Source organism: Staurois parvus, unplaced genomic scaffold, assembly GCF_062004578.1.
Source record: "Staurois parvus isolate SC_StPar_1 unplaced genomic scaffold, SC_StPar_1.0 ptg001938l, whole genome shotgun sequence".
Taxonomy (NCBI): domain Eukaryota; kingdom Metazoa; phylum Chordata; class Amphibia; order Anura; family Ranidae; genus Staurois; species Staurois parvus.
The window spans coordinates 65,338-79,820 of NW_028319734.1; the positions used below are offsets into that span (position 1 = coordinate 65,338).

At 44.1% G+C, this 14,483-nt stretch overlaps 1 protein-coding gene across 1 annotated transcript in view; it reads left to right on the forward strand.

Annotated features, from left to right (window-relative positions):
* The first annotated feature begins 2,583 nt into the window (after positions 1-2,583).
* The window catches only part of LOC149433196 (vomeronasal type-2 receptor 26-like), a 95,680-nt gene continuing 83,780 nt past the window's right edge, over positions 2,584-14,483 (forward strand). The window contains exons 1-2 of the mRNA XM_089664531.1: positions 2,584-2,785; positions 3,428-4,246. Of these exons, the coding sequence (XP_089520657.1) occupies positions 2,584-2,785; positions 3,428-4,246 (1,021 nt within the window). The remainder of the gene's footprint in view (positions 2,786-3,427; positions 4,247-14,483) is intronic.

Sequence of the window (14,483 nt, forward strand, 5' to 3'; positions counted from 1 at the left end):
ATCCTCTCCCTGCCTAAGACCCATGGGAGGTGGGTCTCACCGATATTCATTCCACTTACAGAGAAGCCTAACTTATATGTCTGGTTGACTAGCACTGTCAGAGAGAGGCCAAGCACTGGGTTGCCATGGAACTTGAAGATTCGCATGACACCATTCTGAACTGGCACTAGTTAACTGCCCCATTGCCAAAAGAACTCCGTATGTATCCTACCCTTGAAAGCACCTTAAGGGGATGGGGCGTGTCCAAGATAGCGCCGGGAGCAGATGCATTTCTGAGAGCTCCGGCTCTCTGAACCCCTATCCACTGCCATCCGGGGGGAAAACAGTCTCCCGTTGCAGATCCCCTGCTACCCGGACCTTACCCGACACTTGAGGAGGGGTACTGAGCAACTTTGCCCCTTCTCCGACCATCAGGGGCGCGGGGAGGCTTGCGGCCTACCGCGGCGTGTGAAGCCGCGGTCTTTCCTGAATCCGTGGCCGGGGCGGATCGCGGCCGTGATCGGATCGCTACGTCGCCGCACTGCTCCTCCGGGCTTGGAGACAGGTCGGATACTAGGACAGCCTGGGTGAGTCCCCCTCGTCCTCCCCGTGGCCCTGTAAACCACACCAGCTTTCTGCAAAGTCCCTGAGGGGAACTGGAGATCGGTTTTGTTGCGGGGGTGGTGCTGGATGGGTGAAGAGGCTCCTTCAGTCCCCATTCTGAGTGGATGAATCAGGGGTGCCTGGGGCATATATGGATGGCTTCCACAAAGCCTGTACACCTGGCCCAGATATAACCATCTGCTTCTCCTTGGATGTACTATTAGAATGAATCTTATGTGAGCACCCCCCCCCCCGGTGGGGGACACATACACGTGCCAGGAGGGAATGCTTGAGTGACCTCCCTGGCCGTGCCACCGAAATATTTCTCTCGGCAAGTGGGCTTTCACACCATAGTATATTACTTCAATAGTCTGAAGGTGATCTGGAACTCTTTGGACCACTCCTAGCAATGCACCGCACTCCCCGCACCAAACTAAAACATCGGGCCCAGCAGCAATCCCCCCCGCAGGGCCATGCCGCTAAGTTGCTGCCTAGCCCACCTGAACCTGATGACAACACACAGCTCCCGGGGGATCTTGAGTCTGATGGTGATAGTCAGCGGCAATTTCCATCGGGGATAGTGGATTCCCTTGAACAAAATCCTGAAACCCTACTACACAAGTTCCGTGCTATAGTGCGAGAGGAGATTACCGCCGCCTCACGTAAATTGTCTTCTGATCTGACGAGAGGCCTAAAGGAGTTGGGCCTTCATGCTCATCAATTGGAACAACGTATGGATCTGGCGACTACAGTCCTAGAGGGTCATGAACAGGAAGTGGAGGATCTGCATGCTGAGCTGGACACTTTGAAAGATAAGCTGGAGGATGCTGAGAATAGAGCACGTAGAGATAATCTCCGCATTCGCGGAGTTCCCGAGGCAATCATAGATTTGCAGGGTACTGCTACCGCTCTTTTCCAGGAGTTAGCCCCTGAGATTCCTCTGGAGCGGTTAGAGTTTGATCGTATTCATAGAGCCTTAGCTCCTAAGCTCCCGGAGGGCCCTCCCAGAGACATTATCATTAAATTACACTTCTACCGCACTAAAGAACGCCTGCTGCAAGCTGCTCGGAGCCGTTCGGTTTTGGAATTTCAGGGACACTCTATTCATCTGTTTGCGGATTTGTCTCCAGTCACAATTGCCAAACGCTGTACTTTGAGACCCTATCTCCAAATTCTTCAATCGGCAGATATTAGGTACAGATGGGGCTTCCCTTTCAAACTCTCATTCTCCTATCAAGGTCGTCAATTCCACGCCTCGTCACCAGGAGATCTTCGACGCCACTTTCGGGAGCTTAATCTCGAGCTGCCGCATTCCCAGAGTGAGGAGGCTTCAGTCTCTACACGTCCACGACAATCCCAGCCTCCGCGTAAATCTCCTCCTAGTCAAGGTGGCTCTCAGGCCCTTCGATCTCTACAGGCCCAGCGTTTTCAGGAAGTCTCTGCGACTTGATGTTTAGAGGCTGTCTGCCAGTGTGCAGTCTCGTCATAAGGGGACTTCTACCGTCACTTCCTAGATTTAAATCTAGAGTTGTTCAAGGGTCTCATGACCTCCAGGTGCTTTATCTCTTCCAATTAAGAGTAGATGTTTATTTTCTCACAGATTGATCGAGATCTTCCTTGTCCTGCGAATTTTGGACTGAACATTTACAGGTGTATTAGCCTAAGTTGTTTACATAATGTTTTTATATCTTCTATTTTGATTAATGCCGAGTTATTCCGGTGGACTAACGTGTCCCCCTCGGAGTTGGCTAGCGGTATGGTTTTTTGTCCAGCCTGCTACCCAGCTTCTATGTGGGTGTTTTACCCACAGTTAACTGCTATGATGTTTGAATTAACCTTACTGCTTCACAAATATAACGTTTGTATATCAGATGTCTCTTTGTTTTCTTCTTTCTTTCTCTTTTCTTTTTCTTTGTCTTTTGTCATGTGTGTTTCCGTAAAAAATTTTTTTAGGGCTCCTGGGGATCACGGTGGATTTGATCTTTTGTCTTATAGATCACCATGTCGTTGAACTGGTTATCATTGAATGTCCAGGGGATGAACTCTCCGCAGAAACGGGTAAAGATTTTTAAGTTTCTTCGGGCTCGTCAAGTTGATATTGCTTGTTTGCAAGAAACTCACTTTTCTACTACTTCCGCCCCAAAATACTTTGATGCTCGTTACCCTCAGATTTTTCAGGCTACTGGCCCCACTAAACAGAGAGGTGTTTTGGTCGCCTTCCATAGTAAAACTCCATTTGTCTGTGTGAGGCGTATTGCTGATCCTGATGGCAGATATCTTCTGCTTCAGGGCACGATCCACGGCATAGAGGTTACCATAGTATCCTATTATGCTCCCAACGTTAACCCTGGACCTTTTCTGTCACACCTTTGTTCTCTCCTGGCTACACATTAACGGGGTACTCTTTTGATGGCAGGGGACTCCAATTTAGTGTTAAACCCTGCGTTAGATAAATATCCAGCAGAGCGCTCTGACCCTTCTGCATCAGCAAAGTCCTTTACCCGTATGTTACGTACCCATGATCTGGTGGATTTATGGCGTGAACTTCATCCTAGGGGGATGGATTATACTTACTATTCTCACCCTCATCATTCTCACTCCAGAATTGATCACGCTTTCGTATCTCGTAAACACCTTCCTTTGGTTCGTTCTATTTCTATTCTCACGGTACCGTGGTCTGATCACGAGCCTATTTTGGGGGTCTGTCGACCTCTTCTGAGTAGGCCGGCCTTTTCTTCATGGATAATGAATGACTCCTTGCTTTCGCTGAAGGAGATTCAGGCGGAACTCCATCGCAAATCTCAGGAATATTTTCAATTAAACTCGGGTTCTGTCTCTTCTTCAGTAACGTTATGGGAAGCGTATAGGGCAGTCCTTAGGGGACATATTATCCAGCTGGCTTCAAGGCGTAAGAAGGAAAGACAGCTTAAACAATCTCAGTTGGAATCACAGTTAGCTTCCATATCGGCTATATTTAAACAGTCACCTACCCCGTCGAACCGTAGATCGTTGGATCAGGCCCGTTTAGAATTGGATCTTTGCTTAACAGATGAGGCTGAGCACTCCTTACGCTGGACACGCCAGAAGTGGTATAGTAAAGCAAACAAACCGGACTCCATGTTGGCTCGTAGATTACGTTCTTTTGCGCATCATCCCAAACCGATATCTTTACGTACTCGTCACAATACACTTACGAGCAATCCGGTAGCGGTTTTGGAAGAGTTCCGGTATTGTCTCGCCAAACTTTATACTGACCCTACACGGGCTGACTCTCAGTCAATTTCTGACTTCTTAAATCGTCTGTCCCTGCCTACTTTGACTCCGGCCCATAAGGACCTAATGGACCGTGATATCCAAATAGCTGAGGTTCTGAAATGCATAGCAGACCTGAAGACGGGCAAGCGCCCAGGTCCTGATGGATACACGGCACTATACTATAAAAAATTAGCTGAGGTGCTCGCTCCTCACCTTGCCACTATGTTTAATGCGGTGAAGAAAGGTTCGAACTTTTCCCCGGATTCTTTAACCGCTAATGTGGTTATGATCCCTAAACCAGATCGAGATCACTCTTCTTGGGCAAACTATAGACCCATTTCTCTTATTAATATTGATATGAAGATTCTCACTAAGATTTTGGCCACTCGATTGAATTCCTTCCTTTCTCGTCTGATTAAAAAGGACCAGGTGGGATTTGTTCCCCACAGACAAGCCGGGGATGCTATCAGACGTATTTTACAATTACAACATTTAGCCCATACTCGTAAACTCGACATGATGCTCTTATCCTTAGATATCAACAAGGCCTTTGACACTTTATCCTGGCCGTATCTCCTATCGGTACTTCACCACTTTGGATTTGGTCCTTCGTTTCTAAGATGGATCTCTTCGCTATATACTTCCCCTCAAGCGAAGCTTAAATACTACGGATTTGAGTCCTCTACGTTCTCGGTTGCCAGAGGCACTAGGCAAGGTTGTCCGCTCTCCCCTATACTGTTTATCCTAGCCTTGGAACCATTGGCGGAAGCCATTCGTATGCATCCTGATATTAAGGGGATTGATGTGGCGGGCTCCCAACATAAATTGTCTCTTTTCGCCGACGATATACTATTGTCAATTTTGAATCCGGGGGTTACTCTACCTAATTTATTAGCAGTTCTCGATTCCTTTGCAAGTCTTTCGGGTCTTCACGTCAACCCGGCCAAATCAAAAGCTATGTCGATTACCCTCCCACCATCACTTTTGACGACTTTGAAACAAACGTTCCCTTTCCAATGGCTTTCGGCCTTACCATATTTAGGAATTAAGCTCACCCCGACATATGGTGGACTGTATCAGGCTAACTTTCCCACTGTCTTTCAGGAGCTGACTGAGCTATTGATCTCTTGGTCTCATTTTCCGCTTTCTTGGTTCGGCAGAATAAATGCGATCCGTATGACTTATCTCCCCAAACTACTGTACTTATTTCGTGTTTTGCCAATTCCAGTACCTTCGCATATACTGCGTATTCATCAGCGAAAGCTTTTGTCCTTTATCTGGAGTTCTTCTCGACCCAGAATTAGTAAACACATCTTATTTGCGTGAAGGAGTGAGGGTGGGTTATCTGTCCCAAATCTCCAGTCTTACTACCTGGCAGCAAATATTGCCCCTCTGGCTCATATTCATGCTTCTCATCATTTTCCCTTGTGGGCTGTTGTGGATATGATGGACTCCCATCCGATACCGCTCTCCTCCTTGCCGTGGCTTCCCACTTCTCTACGTCCGTCTACTCTTAGTCCGACGTTGATGCTCTCGCTCCGTCTTTGGGATTCTATCAAGTATTCTGCTGGCCTTATTTCTGCCCATCTGCCGTTGTTACGTCTGTTGCATAACCCGTTATTCCCTCCAGGCCGGGATAACCCTAGGCAGTTTACCTGGTGGCAGACGCATGGTTTCTACGATGTACATTCACTTCTAGCCCCCACTCGAATACTTACCTTTGAAACTCTGCGTTCTTCTTATAATATTCCTCTGCGGGAACACTTTGGATATCTTCAACTTCGTCACTTTGTTAATACACTAATACGTATGCATTCAGGGCCTTATCGTTTGTCCCCCTTTGAAAGTCAGTGCAGGCACAGACCTTATGCTCCGGGTTTGATTTCCCTGATTTACTCTTCCATTATTTCCTATAGAACCCCCCCGGTTCGTTCTTATCATCAGCGTTGGCAGTCTGAATTAGGGGGGTCTCTGGATCAACAGGATTGGCGGACCATGACCCAAGCATTATCTAAATGTTCTAGGAATGTCATTATTCTTGAGAATGCCTACAAAATCCTTTACCGATGGTACTATACGCCTGCACGTCTAGCCAGTTTTATCCCTACCTATTCCCCAGTTTGTTTTCGAGGATGCCAACAATTGGGTACCATGGCCCACATCTGGTGGACTTGCCCTAAAGTAAGCAGGTTGTGGATCAGGGTGTATGCCCTCCTCCGCACTATTCTTCATACAGACATCAAACGCAATCCATATGAAGCGCTTCTATTTAAACCAATAGAGGGCCTTCTTCGCTCTGAGCGGCAGCTGGCATCACATATATTTATGGCAACTAAATTGACGATTGCGAGGGCTTGGAAGACTCCTGTCCTTAGCTTTGAGGCTGTCAAAAATCGGATGAACTTCATAATGGTCAATGAAAAACTGACGGCCATATTGTTGGATACCCATATGAAATTTCTGCAGATTTGGCGTCCCTGGGTGGATATAGCTCAGCCCTCAAGATTCGACCAGTCCCTTCTATCGATATGAGGATGGATCCTGCTGTGACCCCCCCGGAGCCCTTCCCTCCCCCCCTTTTTTTTTTTTTTTTTTTTGTGTGTGTGTTGTCCATGTCTCTCTACTATTTGTCTTTTTCTACTCTTTTGTTTACTCTGTCCTTCAACACAATTTACGGATTGTGCCCGCTGTTTTCTGCGTTACTTCCGCACTACTATTTATGCAATCTAGATTTCTTCCTAAACTCTAGGTCATGAATATGTATTGTTTTATTTTTTGATGCGACCTCTTCTCGGGCCTCTCCTGCTTTTTATAATGTTGATGTAGCAAAACTTCTCTTTAAAGTTTACATTATCATTGACCCACAAAGATCTGTTACCCGTTCCCTTCCTACCTCCCTCCCTACCCCTTCCCTCAGGGCACCCATATACACTTTTCAGATTATGCTTTTATCGATACATGCCTTGCACCAGCTTCCCTTCATTTATTGTACTACGTAACTGTTGGTCATTGAATTTTTGCTTCGACTGTCTGTTTATTTTTGCTTCTTATTCAATAAAGCCTTTTGTAAAAGAAACCACCTTAAGGGTCTCCCGGGAAGCGTTTCATATTATTTCCATCTCCCCTCCTCCATGGTCCCTTTTCTTGGCAATCCCGACTTTACCCCAGGATTTCACTTTCAGCACTTCCACCATTTTAAAACTAGTAGGGATACCAATTTGACAGATTTATTGTCCTCTGATGGAGTCCTAATTTCCAATTACCTTACCTATCTGGTGGACCCCCCTAGATTTTTGGTGAGGCCTTCAACTCTGACACTACCTTCGTGAAATTATCCTGCTTGCCAGGTATTATTTGTTGTATAATAAACAGCGCAAAACAATACCTAACAAATTTCACATAATAGAGTAATACAGTGAAAAACTCATATTTAGATTTAAAGTGTCCAAAATTAATGTGTCCAAAAATTATATATATGAAAAATATATATATAAATTATATAAAAAAATATATGAAAAACTTTTCTCCAACTTCACAGTGCTTCACCAAAAATGAATAAATATATATTGTGGTTATCCTTCTGTGATAAGTGCTTCCACCATCCACCAGTGAGAAAACCAACATTAATCGCACTCACCAGATAATGGCGAATAGTAAGCCTTTTAAGACTTTTAGGGATCCTACACCCCCTCTTATAGCCTCCAGACCTCCATTCCATCACATCAGACTAGGATGATTCTTCCACCTCCTTTCTCCAAAACCGCTCCACCATTGAGGATCTTGAGAACGCCCAGTTGGAGGGGCGAAACGCGTCAACTTACTTCTGGTCCGCTGCTTGAACGTCATACGTCCCTTCCGGTGAGTGGAATGCACGCCGAGCGGTGCGTTCCAGTGGCCATTTTGGGATCTGTCTGTCACGCATACTGTCATCCTCTGCGCAGCAAGTTGTGGGATTTCTGCAATTGATCCTGGATGGTATTTGACTGTGTTTGGCCGATAAAGGCTATATAATAAAGAGCCTCTAATGATTTTGTGAACCATGAGTGACCTGGCATTATTATTATAGACCTAAGAGGAGGTCATTAGCAATATCACACTATATGCAATATTTCTTCTTTGGCACAATGGTGGAGCAGTTTTGGAGAAAGGAGGTGGAAGAATCATCCTAGTCTGATGTGGTGGAATGAAGGTCTGGGGGCTATAAGAGGGGGTGTAGGATCCCTAAAAGTCCTAAAAGGCTTACTATTCACCATTATCTGGTAAGTGCGATTAATGTTGGCTTTCTCACTGGTGGATGGTGGAAGCACTTATCACAGAAGAATAACCACAATATATATTTATTCATTTTTGGTAAAGCACTCTGAAGTTGGAGAAAAGCTTTTTATATATTTTTTTATATAATTTATATATATATATATATTTTATATATATAATTTTTGGACACATTATTTTGGACACTTTAAATCTAAATATGAGTTTTTCACTGTATTACTCTATTATGTGAAATTTGTTGGGTATTGTTTTGCGCTGTTTATTATACAATTTTTATTATTTGGTGGTTACACTAGTGCACAGCAGCATTTCAAACTTTAGGGGTGGGGATTGTTCTGTGGCGCAGGAGTATATATTTAAATATTTTTTGCCAGGTATTATTGCCTGCTGACTGCCTTTGAAGCTCTGTCACAAGGGTCTACCTTTCCGTTTTTGGGTTTAATACCACTTTAAGCCCTGGTTCACACTGATGTGGTGCGAAATTCACAGCATTTTCTGTGAAAATTGCTCACCGCATCAGAATTGCACCCTGTTCATGAGAACCGCTGGAACCCCAGATCCCACCCACCCCTGTGAATGAGTATGTTCTACTCTTGCAGAAAAAAAGGTTAGTGTAAAAAAATGACAGTAGACAGTCCTTTTTTTTTAAAAAAAAAGCCCAAAATATGGTTCCGTTGTTGTAATCTATTGTCAGTCATGGCTTCAAGGGTTGTCATGATGATGCTGACTCGCCAAAATTAAAAAAAAAAAAAGCAAAACAGATACCCACAGACCCGTTCACACCTGCTGAACACTCGCCTCTATCTGACATTTGCCCTTCAGATATAAACAATTGGGCAGAGCTAGCTCCACCCAATTGTGCTGGGATTGGCTAAAGCATTGCACCTGACTTGTGGTCAGGTGCATTGCTTTGGCCAATCACAATGCACTGTCAGAGCGCAGTGCATTGTGGGGCGTGGCAAGCGAATAGCCCACCGAACACTCTAACTGCTCGTGTGTTCACAGAACCCCCTCTGGCTCTAAGTGTGCGAACTCACATGACTCACATGATTGTTAGCAAGGTTACTGCCCCCTACATGTCAAAGCAGATAAAAAGGCTCACTCAGTGTGCTAGAGGTCGCCCTCTGGGGGGGTATGGGAGCCCAGTCAAGGTTCCAAATAGGGTCTGAAACCTGGAGACTTTTATGGACTTACAAATGCCAGTAATGGACTTATTGCTTGAATGGATTATTGTCAATCATAGACTCCAAGGTGTTACTTCTGACTAATGTGTGATTACTGCCTGTTATGAAATATTTGTGCTTATGGACTTTCCATCTGCCAGTTAAAAGGGAAATGTGAAATATTGATATGGAATATTTTAAATTTACCTGAAATATGAATAGTTTTATTTCTTTTTTTTTATTTTCTGAATGCATCAAATAAGTAAATAAAAAACATAGAAGACATGATAAATCCCTTGATAGATACAACTACTGCCCATTTCAGCAACAACTATGAACTCTACCAGTTGTGTTGGATATCTCTCCCTCTGGAAATCTCAAACCATGCAGAGCTTATTACTAACGTCCATATAAAAGAACATCTGGGTAGCAGTGACCATAACATGATTTAATTTATTGTTTAGCTGTAAACATCAAGCACATATGGGAAAAATAAAAATGCCCAATTTCAAGAGAGCTAATTTTCCAAGGCTGAGAGCTGCTCTCCAAGACTTAGACTGGGAGGGAATATTGGCATTAGAGATGAGCGAATCGAACCAGGCGAAGTGGAATTCGATACGAATTTCAGGAAAAATTTGATTCGCGTCGAATCCGAATATTAGCCTACTTCGGGTGCGCGAATCGGATTTTTCCCGATCAGCCGGCAAAAGTGTCCCTGCAGAGAGCTCCGCTATTTCTGACAGTTCTGTGACATTCCCTCCATACAGCGGTTGAAACCGCTGTATGGAGTGAATGTCACAGAACTGTCAGAAATAGCCTATTTCTGACAGTTCTGTGACAGAGAACTGTCAGAAATAGCGGAGCTCTGCAGATACACTTAGCGGAGCTCTGCAGATAGATACAGCGGTTGAAACATAGGCTATGTTTCAACCGCTGTATGGAGTGAATGTCAGAGAACTGTCAGAAATAGCCTATTTCTGACAGTTCTCTGACATTCACTCCATACAGCGGTTGAAACATAGCCTATGTTTCAACCGCTGTATCTATCTGCAGAGCTCCGCTAAGTGTATCTGCAGAGCTCCGCTATTTCTGACAGTTCTGTGACATTCCCTCCGTACAGCGGTTGAAACATTGTATCTATTTGTTTCCATTTATGGAAACAAATAGATACAATGTTTCAACCGCTGTATGGAGTGAATGTCACAGAACTGTCAGAAATAGCCTATTTCTGACAGTTCTGTGACATTCCCTCCATACAGCGGTTGAAACATTGTATCTATTTGTTTCCATTTATGGAAACAAATAGATACAATGTTTCAACCGCTGTATGGAGGGAATGTCACAGAACTGTCAGAAATAGCGGAGCTCTGCAGATACACTTAGCGGAGCTCTGCAGATACACTTTTTGCCGGCTTGGAATTCTTCTTATTTTCATCCTACTTCTTCTTCTTCTTCATCCTCATCCTCATCCTCAGAAGAAGAAGAAGAGGATGAGGATGAGGATTAAAAAGAAGAAGAAGAAGAAGTAGGATGAAAATAAGAAGAATTCCAAGCCGGCAAAAAGTGTATCTGCAGAGCTCCGCTAAGTGTATCTGCAGAGCTCCGCTAAGAAATAGCGGAGCTCTGCAGATACACTTTTTGCCGGCTTGGAATTCTCCTTCTTCTCATCCTTCTTCTTCTTCTAATCCTCTTTCTTCTTCTCATCCTTCTCCTTCTTCTCATCCTTCTCCTTCTCATCCTTCTTCTTCTCATCCTTCTCCTTCTTCTCATCCTTCTTCTTCTCATCCTTCTCCTTCTTCTCATCCTCCTTCTCATCCTTCTCCTTCTTCTCATCCTCCTTCTCATCCTTCTTCTCATCCTTCTCCTTCTTCTCATCCTTCTCCTTCTTCTCATCCTTCTCCTTCTCCTTCTTCTCATCCTTCTCCTTCTTCTCATCCTTCTCCTTCTCCTTCTTCTCATCCTTCTCCTTCTTCTCATCCTTCTCCTTCTCCTTCTTCTCATCCTTCTCCTTCTTCTCATCCTTCTCCTTCTCCTTCTTCTCATCCTTCTCCTTCTTCTCATCCTTCTCCTTCTTCTCATCCTTCTCCTTCTCCATCTTCTCATCCTTCTCCTTCTTCTCATCCTTCTCCTTCTCCTTCTTCTTCTTCTCATCCTTCTCCTTCTTCTCATCCTTCTTCTCATCCTTCTCCTTCTTCTCATCCTTCTTCTCATCCTTCTCCTTCTTCTCATCCTTCTCCTTCTTCTCATCCTTCTTCTCATCCTTCTCCTTCTTCTCATCCTTCTCCTTCTTCTCATCCTTCTCCTTCTTCTCATCCTTCTCCTTCTTCTCATCCTTCTCCTTCTCCTTCTTCTCATCCTTCTCCTTCTCCTTCTTCTCATCCTTCTCCTTCTCCTTCTTCTCATCCTTCTCCTTCTTCTCATCCTTCTCCTTCTTCTCATCCTTCTCCTTCTTCTCATCCTTCTCCTTCTCCATCTTCTCATCCTTCTCCTTCTCCTTCTTCTCATCCTTCTCCTTCTCCTTCTCCTTCTCCTTCTTCTTCTCATCCTTCTCCTTCTTCTCATCCTTCTTCTCATCCTTCTCCTTCTTCTCATCCTTCTTCTCATCCTTCTCCTTCTTCTCATCCTTCTCCTTCTTCTCATCCTTCTTCTCATCCTTCTCCTTCTTCTCATCCTTCTTCTCATCCTTCTCCTTCTTCTCATCCTTCTTCTCATCCTTCTTCTCATCCTTCTCCTTCTTCTCATCCTTCTCCTTCTTCTCATCCTTCTCCTTCTCCTTCTTCTCATCCTTCTCCTTCTTCTCATCCTTCTCCTTCTTCTCATCCTTCTCCTTCTCCTTCTTCTCATCCTTCTCCTTCTTCTCATCCTTCTCCTTCTTCTCATCCTTCTCCTTCTCCTTCTTCTCATCCTTCTCCTTCTTCTCATCCTTCTTCTCATCCTTCTCCTTCTTCTCATCCTTCTCCTTCTTCTTATCCTTCTTCTCATCCTTCTTCTCATCCTTCTCCTTCTTCTCATCCTTCTCCTTCTTCTCATCCTTCTCCTTCTTCTCATCCTTCTCCTTCTCCTTCTTCTCATCCTTCTCCTTCTCCATCTTCTCATCCTTCTCCTTCTCCTTCTTCTCATTCTTCTCCTTCTCATTCTCCTTCTTCTCATCCTTCTCCTTCTTCTCATCCTTCTCCTTCTTCTCATCCTTCTCCTTCTTCTCATCCTTCTCCTTCTTCTCATCCTTCCTCTTCTCCTTCTCCTTCCTCATCTCCAAGGGCATTTAAATTAAAGGTACAGTGTGTTCTGCACTAATTTAAAGGCTCTCTGAAGCCTAGAAACCCTTTTTATAAGTTAACTTCGTAGCGAATAAATTTGCATCGAATCGAATTTCTTCCTGAAATTCGGCGAATCAGCCGAATCGAATTTTTGAATAATTCGCTCATCTCTAATTGGCATTGATGAACACAACACAGAAATGGGAGTTCTTCAAAAAGAATGTATGTGAACACACTGCAAAATATATTCCCATGGGCAACAAGTTTAAAAGGCTAAAAATCAAACCTATGTGGCTTACGAGCAAAGGTAAAAAGGCTATAGATAATAAGAAAAGAGCTTTTATTCAATATAAAAATAAAGGAACGCGATCATCGTTTAAACATTGCAAATAATATAACAGAATATGCAAAAAGGAAATAAAGGAAATAAAACTGAAAACGAACGACAGATTGCAATGGATAGCAGGACAAACCACAAAAATTCTTCAGATATATTAATAGTAGAAAGGTTCGGTCCGAGCATGTAGGCCCTTTACATGATCATCTAGAGGGGGTGACTGGGGACAAAGAGAAGGCAAATATATTAAATACCTTCTTCAGCTCTGTTTATACAAAGGAGCAGGGGGGGGCTCTTGTCCATAATGGGGGGTGGTATTGACACAGCTCCAGATGATCCACATTGGCTCACAATTGCTATGATCCAGAAATATTTAGACAGTATAAAGGTGAATAAAGCACCTAGACCGGATGGCATACACCCACGGGGCCTTAAAGAATTGAGCTCTGTCATTTCACAGCCACTGTTTCTAATTTTTAGGGACTCTTTAATGACTAGCATAGTACTACTGGATTGGCGTAAGGTCAATGTGGTTTCAATATTTAAAAAGGGGCCAAAATCTTTACCACGTAATTATAGACCTGTTAGTGTAACTTCTATAGTTGAGAAGATACTGGAGAGTTTAATAAAAGACCACATAGATGAGTTCTTGCTGGAAAAAAAATATTTTAAGCAACAGACAGCATGGATTCATGAAAGACAGAAGTTGTCAAACAAATCTGAATTCTTTTTATGAAGGGGTGAGCAAAACCTTGGACAGGGGGGTGGCGGTGGATGTGGCATACTTGGACAGAGGGGTAGCTGTGGACATGGTATACTTGGACAGAGGGGTAGCTGTGGACATGGTATACTTGGACAGAGGGGTGGAAGTGGACGTGGTATACTTGGACAGAGGGGTAGTTGTGGACGTGGTATACTTGGACAGAGGGGTGGCTGTGGATGTGGTATACTTGGACAGAGGGGTAGCTGTGGACATGGTATACTTGGACAGAGGGGTGGTGGTGGACGTGGTATACTTGGACAGAGGGGTAGCTGTGGACGTGGTATACGTGGACAGAGGGGTGGAGGTGGACGTGGTATACTTGGATTTTGCAAAAGCATTTGACACAGTTCCCCACACATGGCTAATGAGTAAGGTAAAGTCTACAGGCTTGGAAAAATCTGTATGTAAATGGATAGAAAACTGGCTAAAAGATGGTATTCAGAGAGTAGTGGTTAATGATTCATACTCTTAATGGTCTCGGGGTGTCAGTGGTGTACCCCAAGGTTTAGTGTTGGGACCCTTACTTTTTAATCCATTTATAAACGATATAGGGTCTGAGATTAAAGGTACCATCTCAGTCTTTGCAGATGACACCAAATTATGCCGTGGAATAATGTCCTTACAGGATGTCTTCAACTTACAAGCCGACCTCAATGCTCTGTGTAATTGGGCAAATATGTGGCAAATTAAGTTTAATGTTGATAAATGTAAGGTTCTGCACTTGGGCACTAAGAATATGCATGCATCATACATACTGGGGGGGTACAACTGGGGAGGTCAGTGGTGGAGAAGGATCTGGGGGGGTCAATGGTGGAGAAGTATCTGGGAATTCTGGTAGGTCACAAGCTTAATAG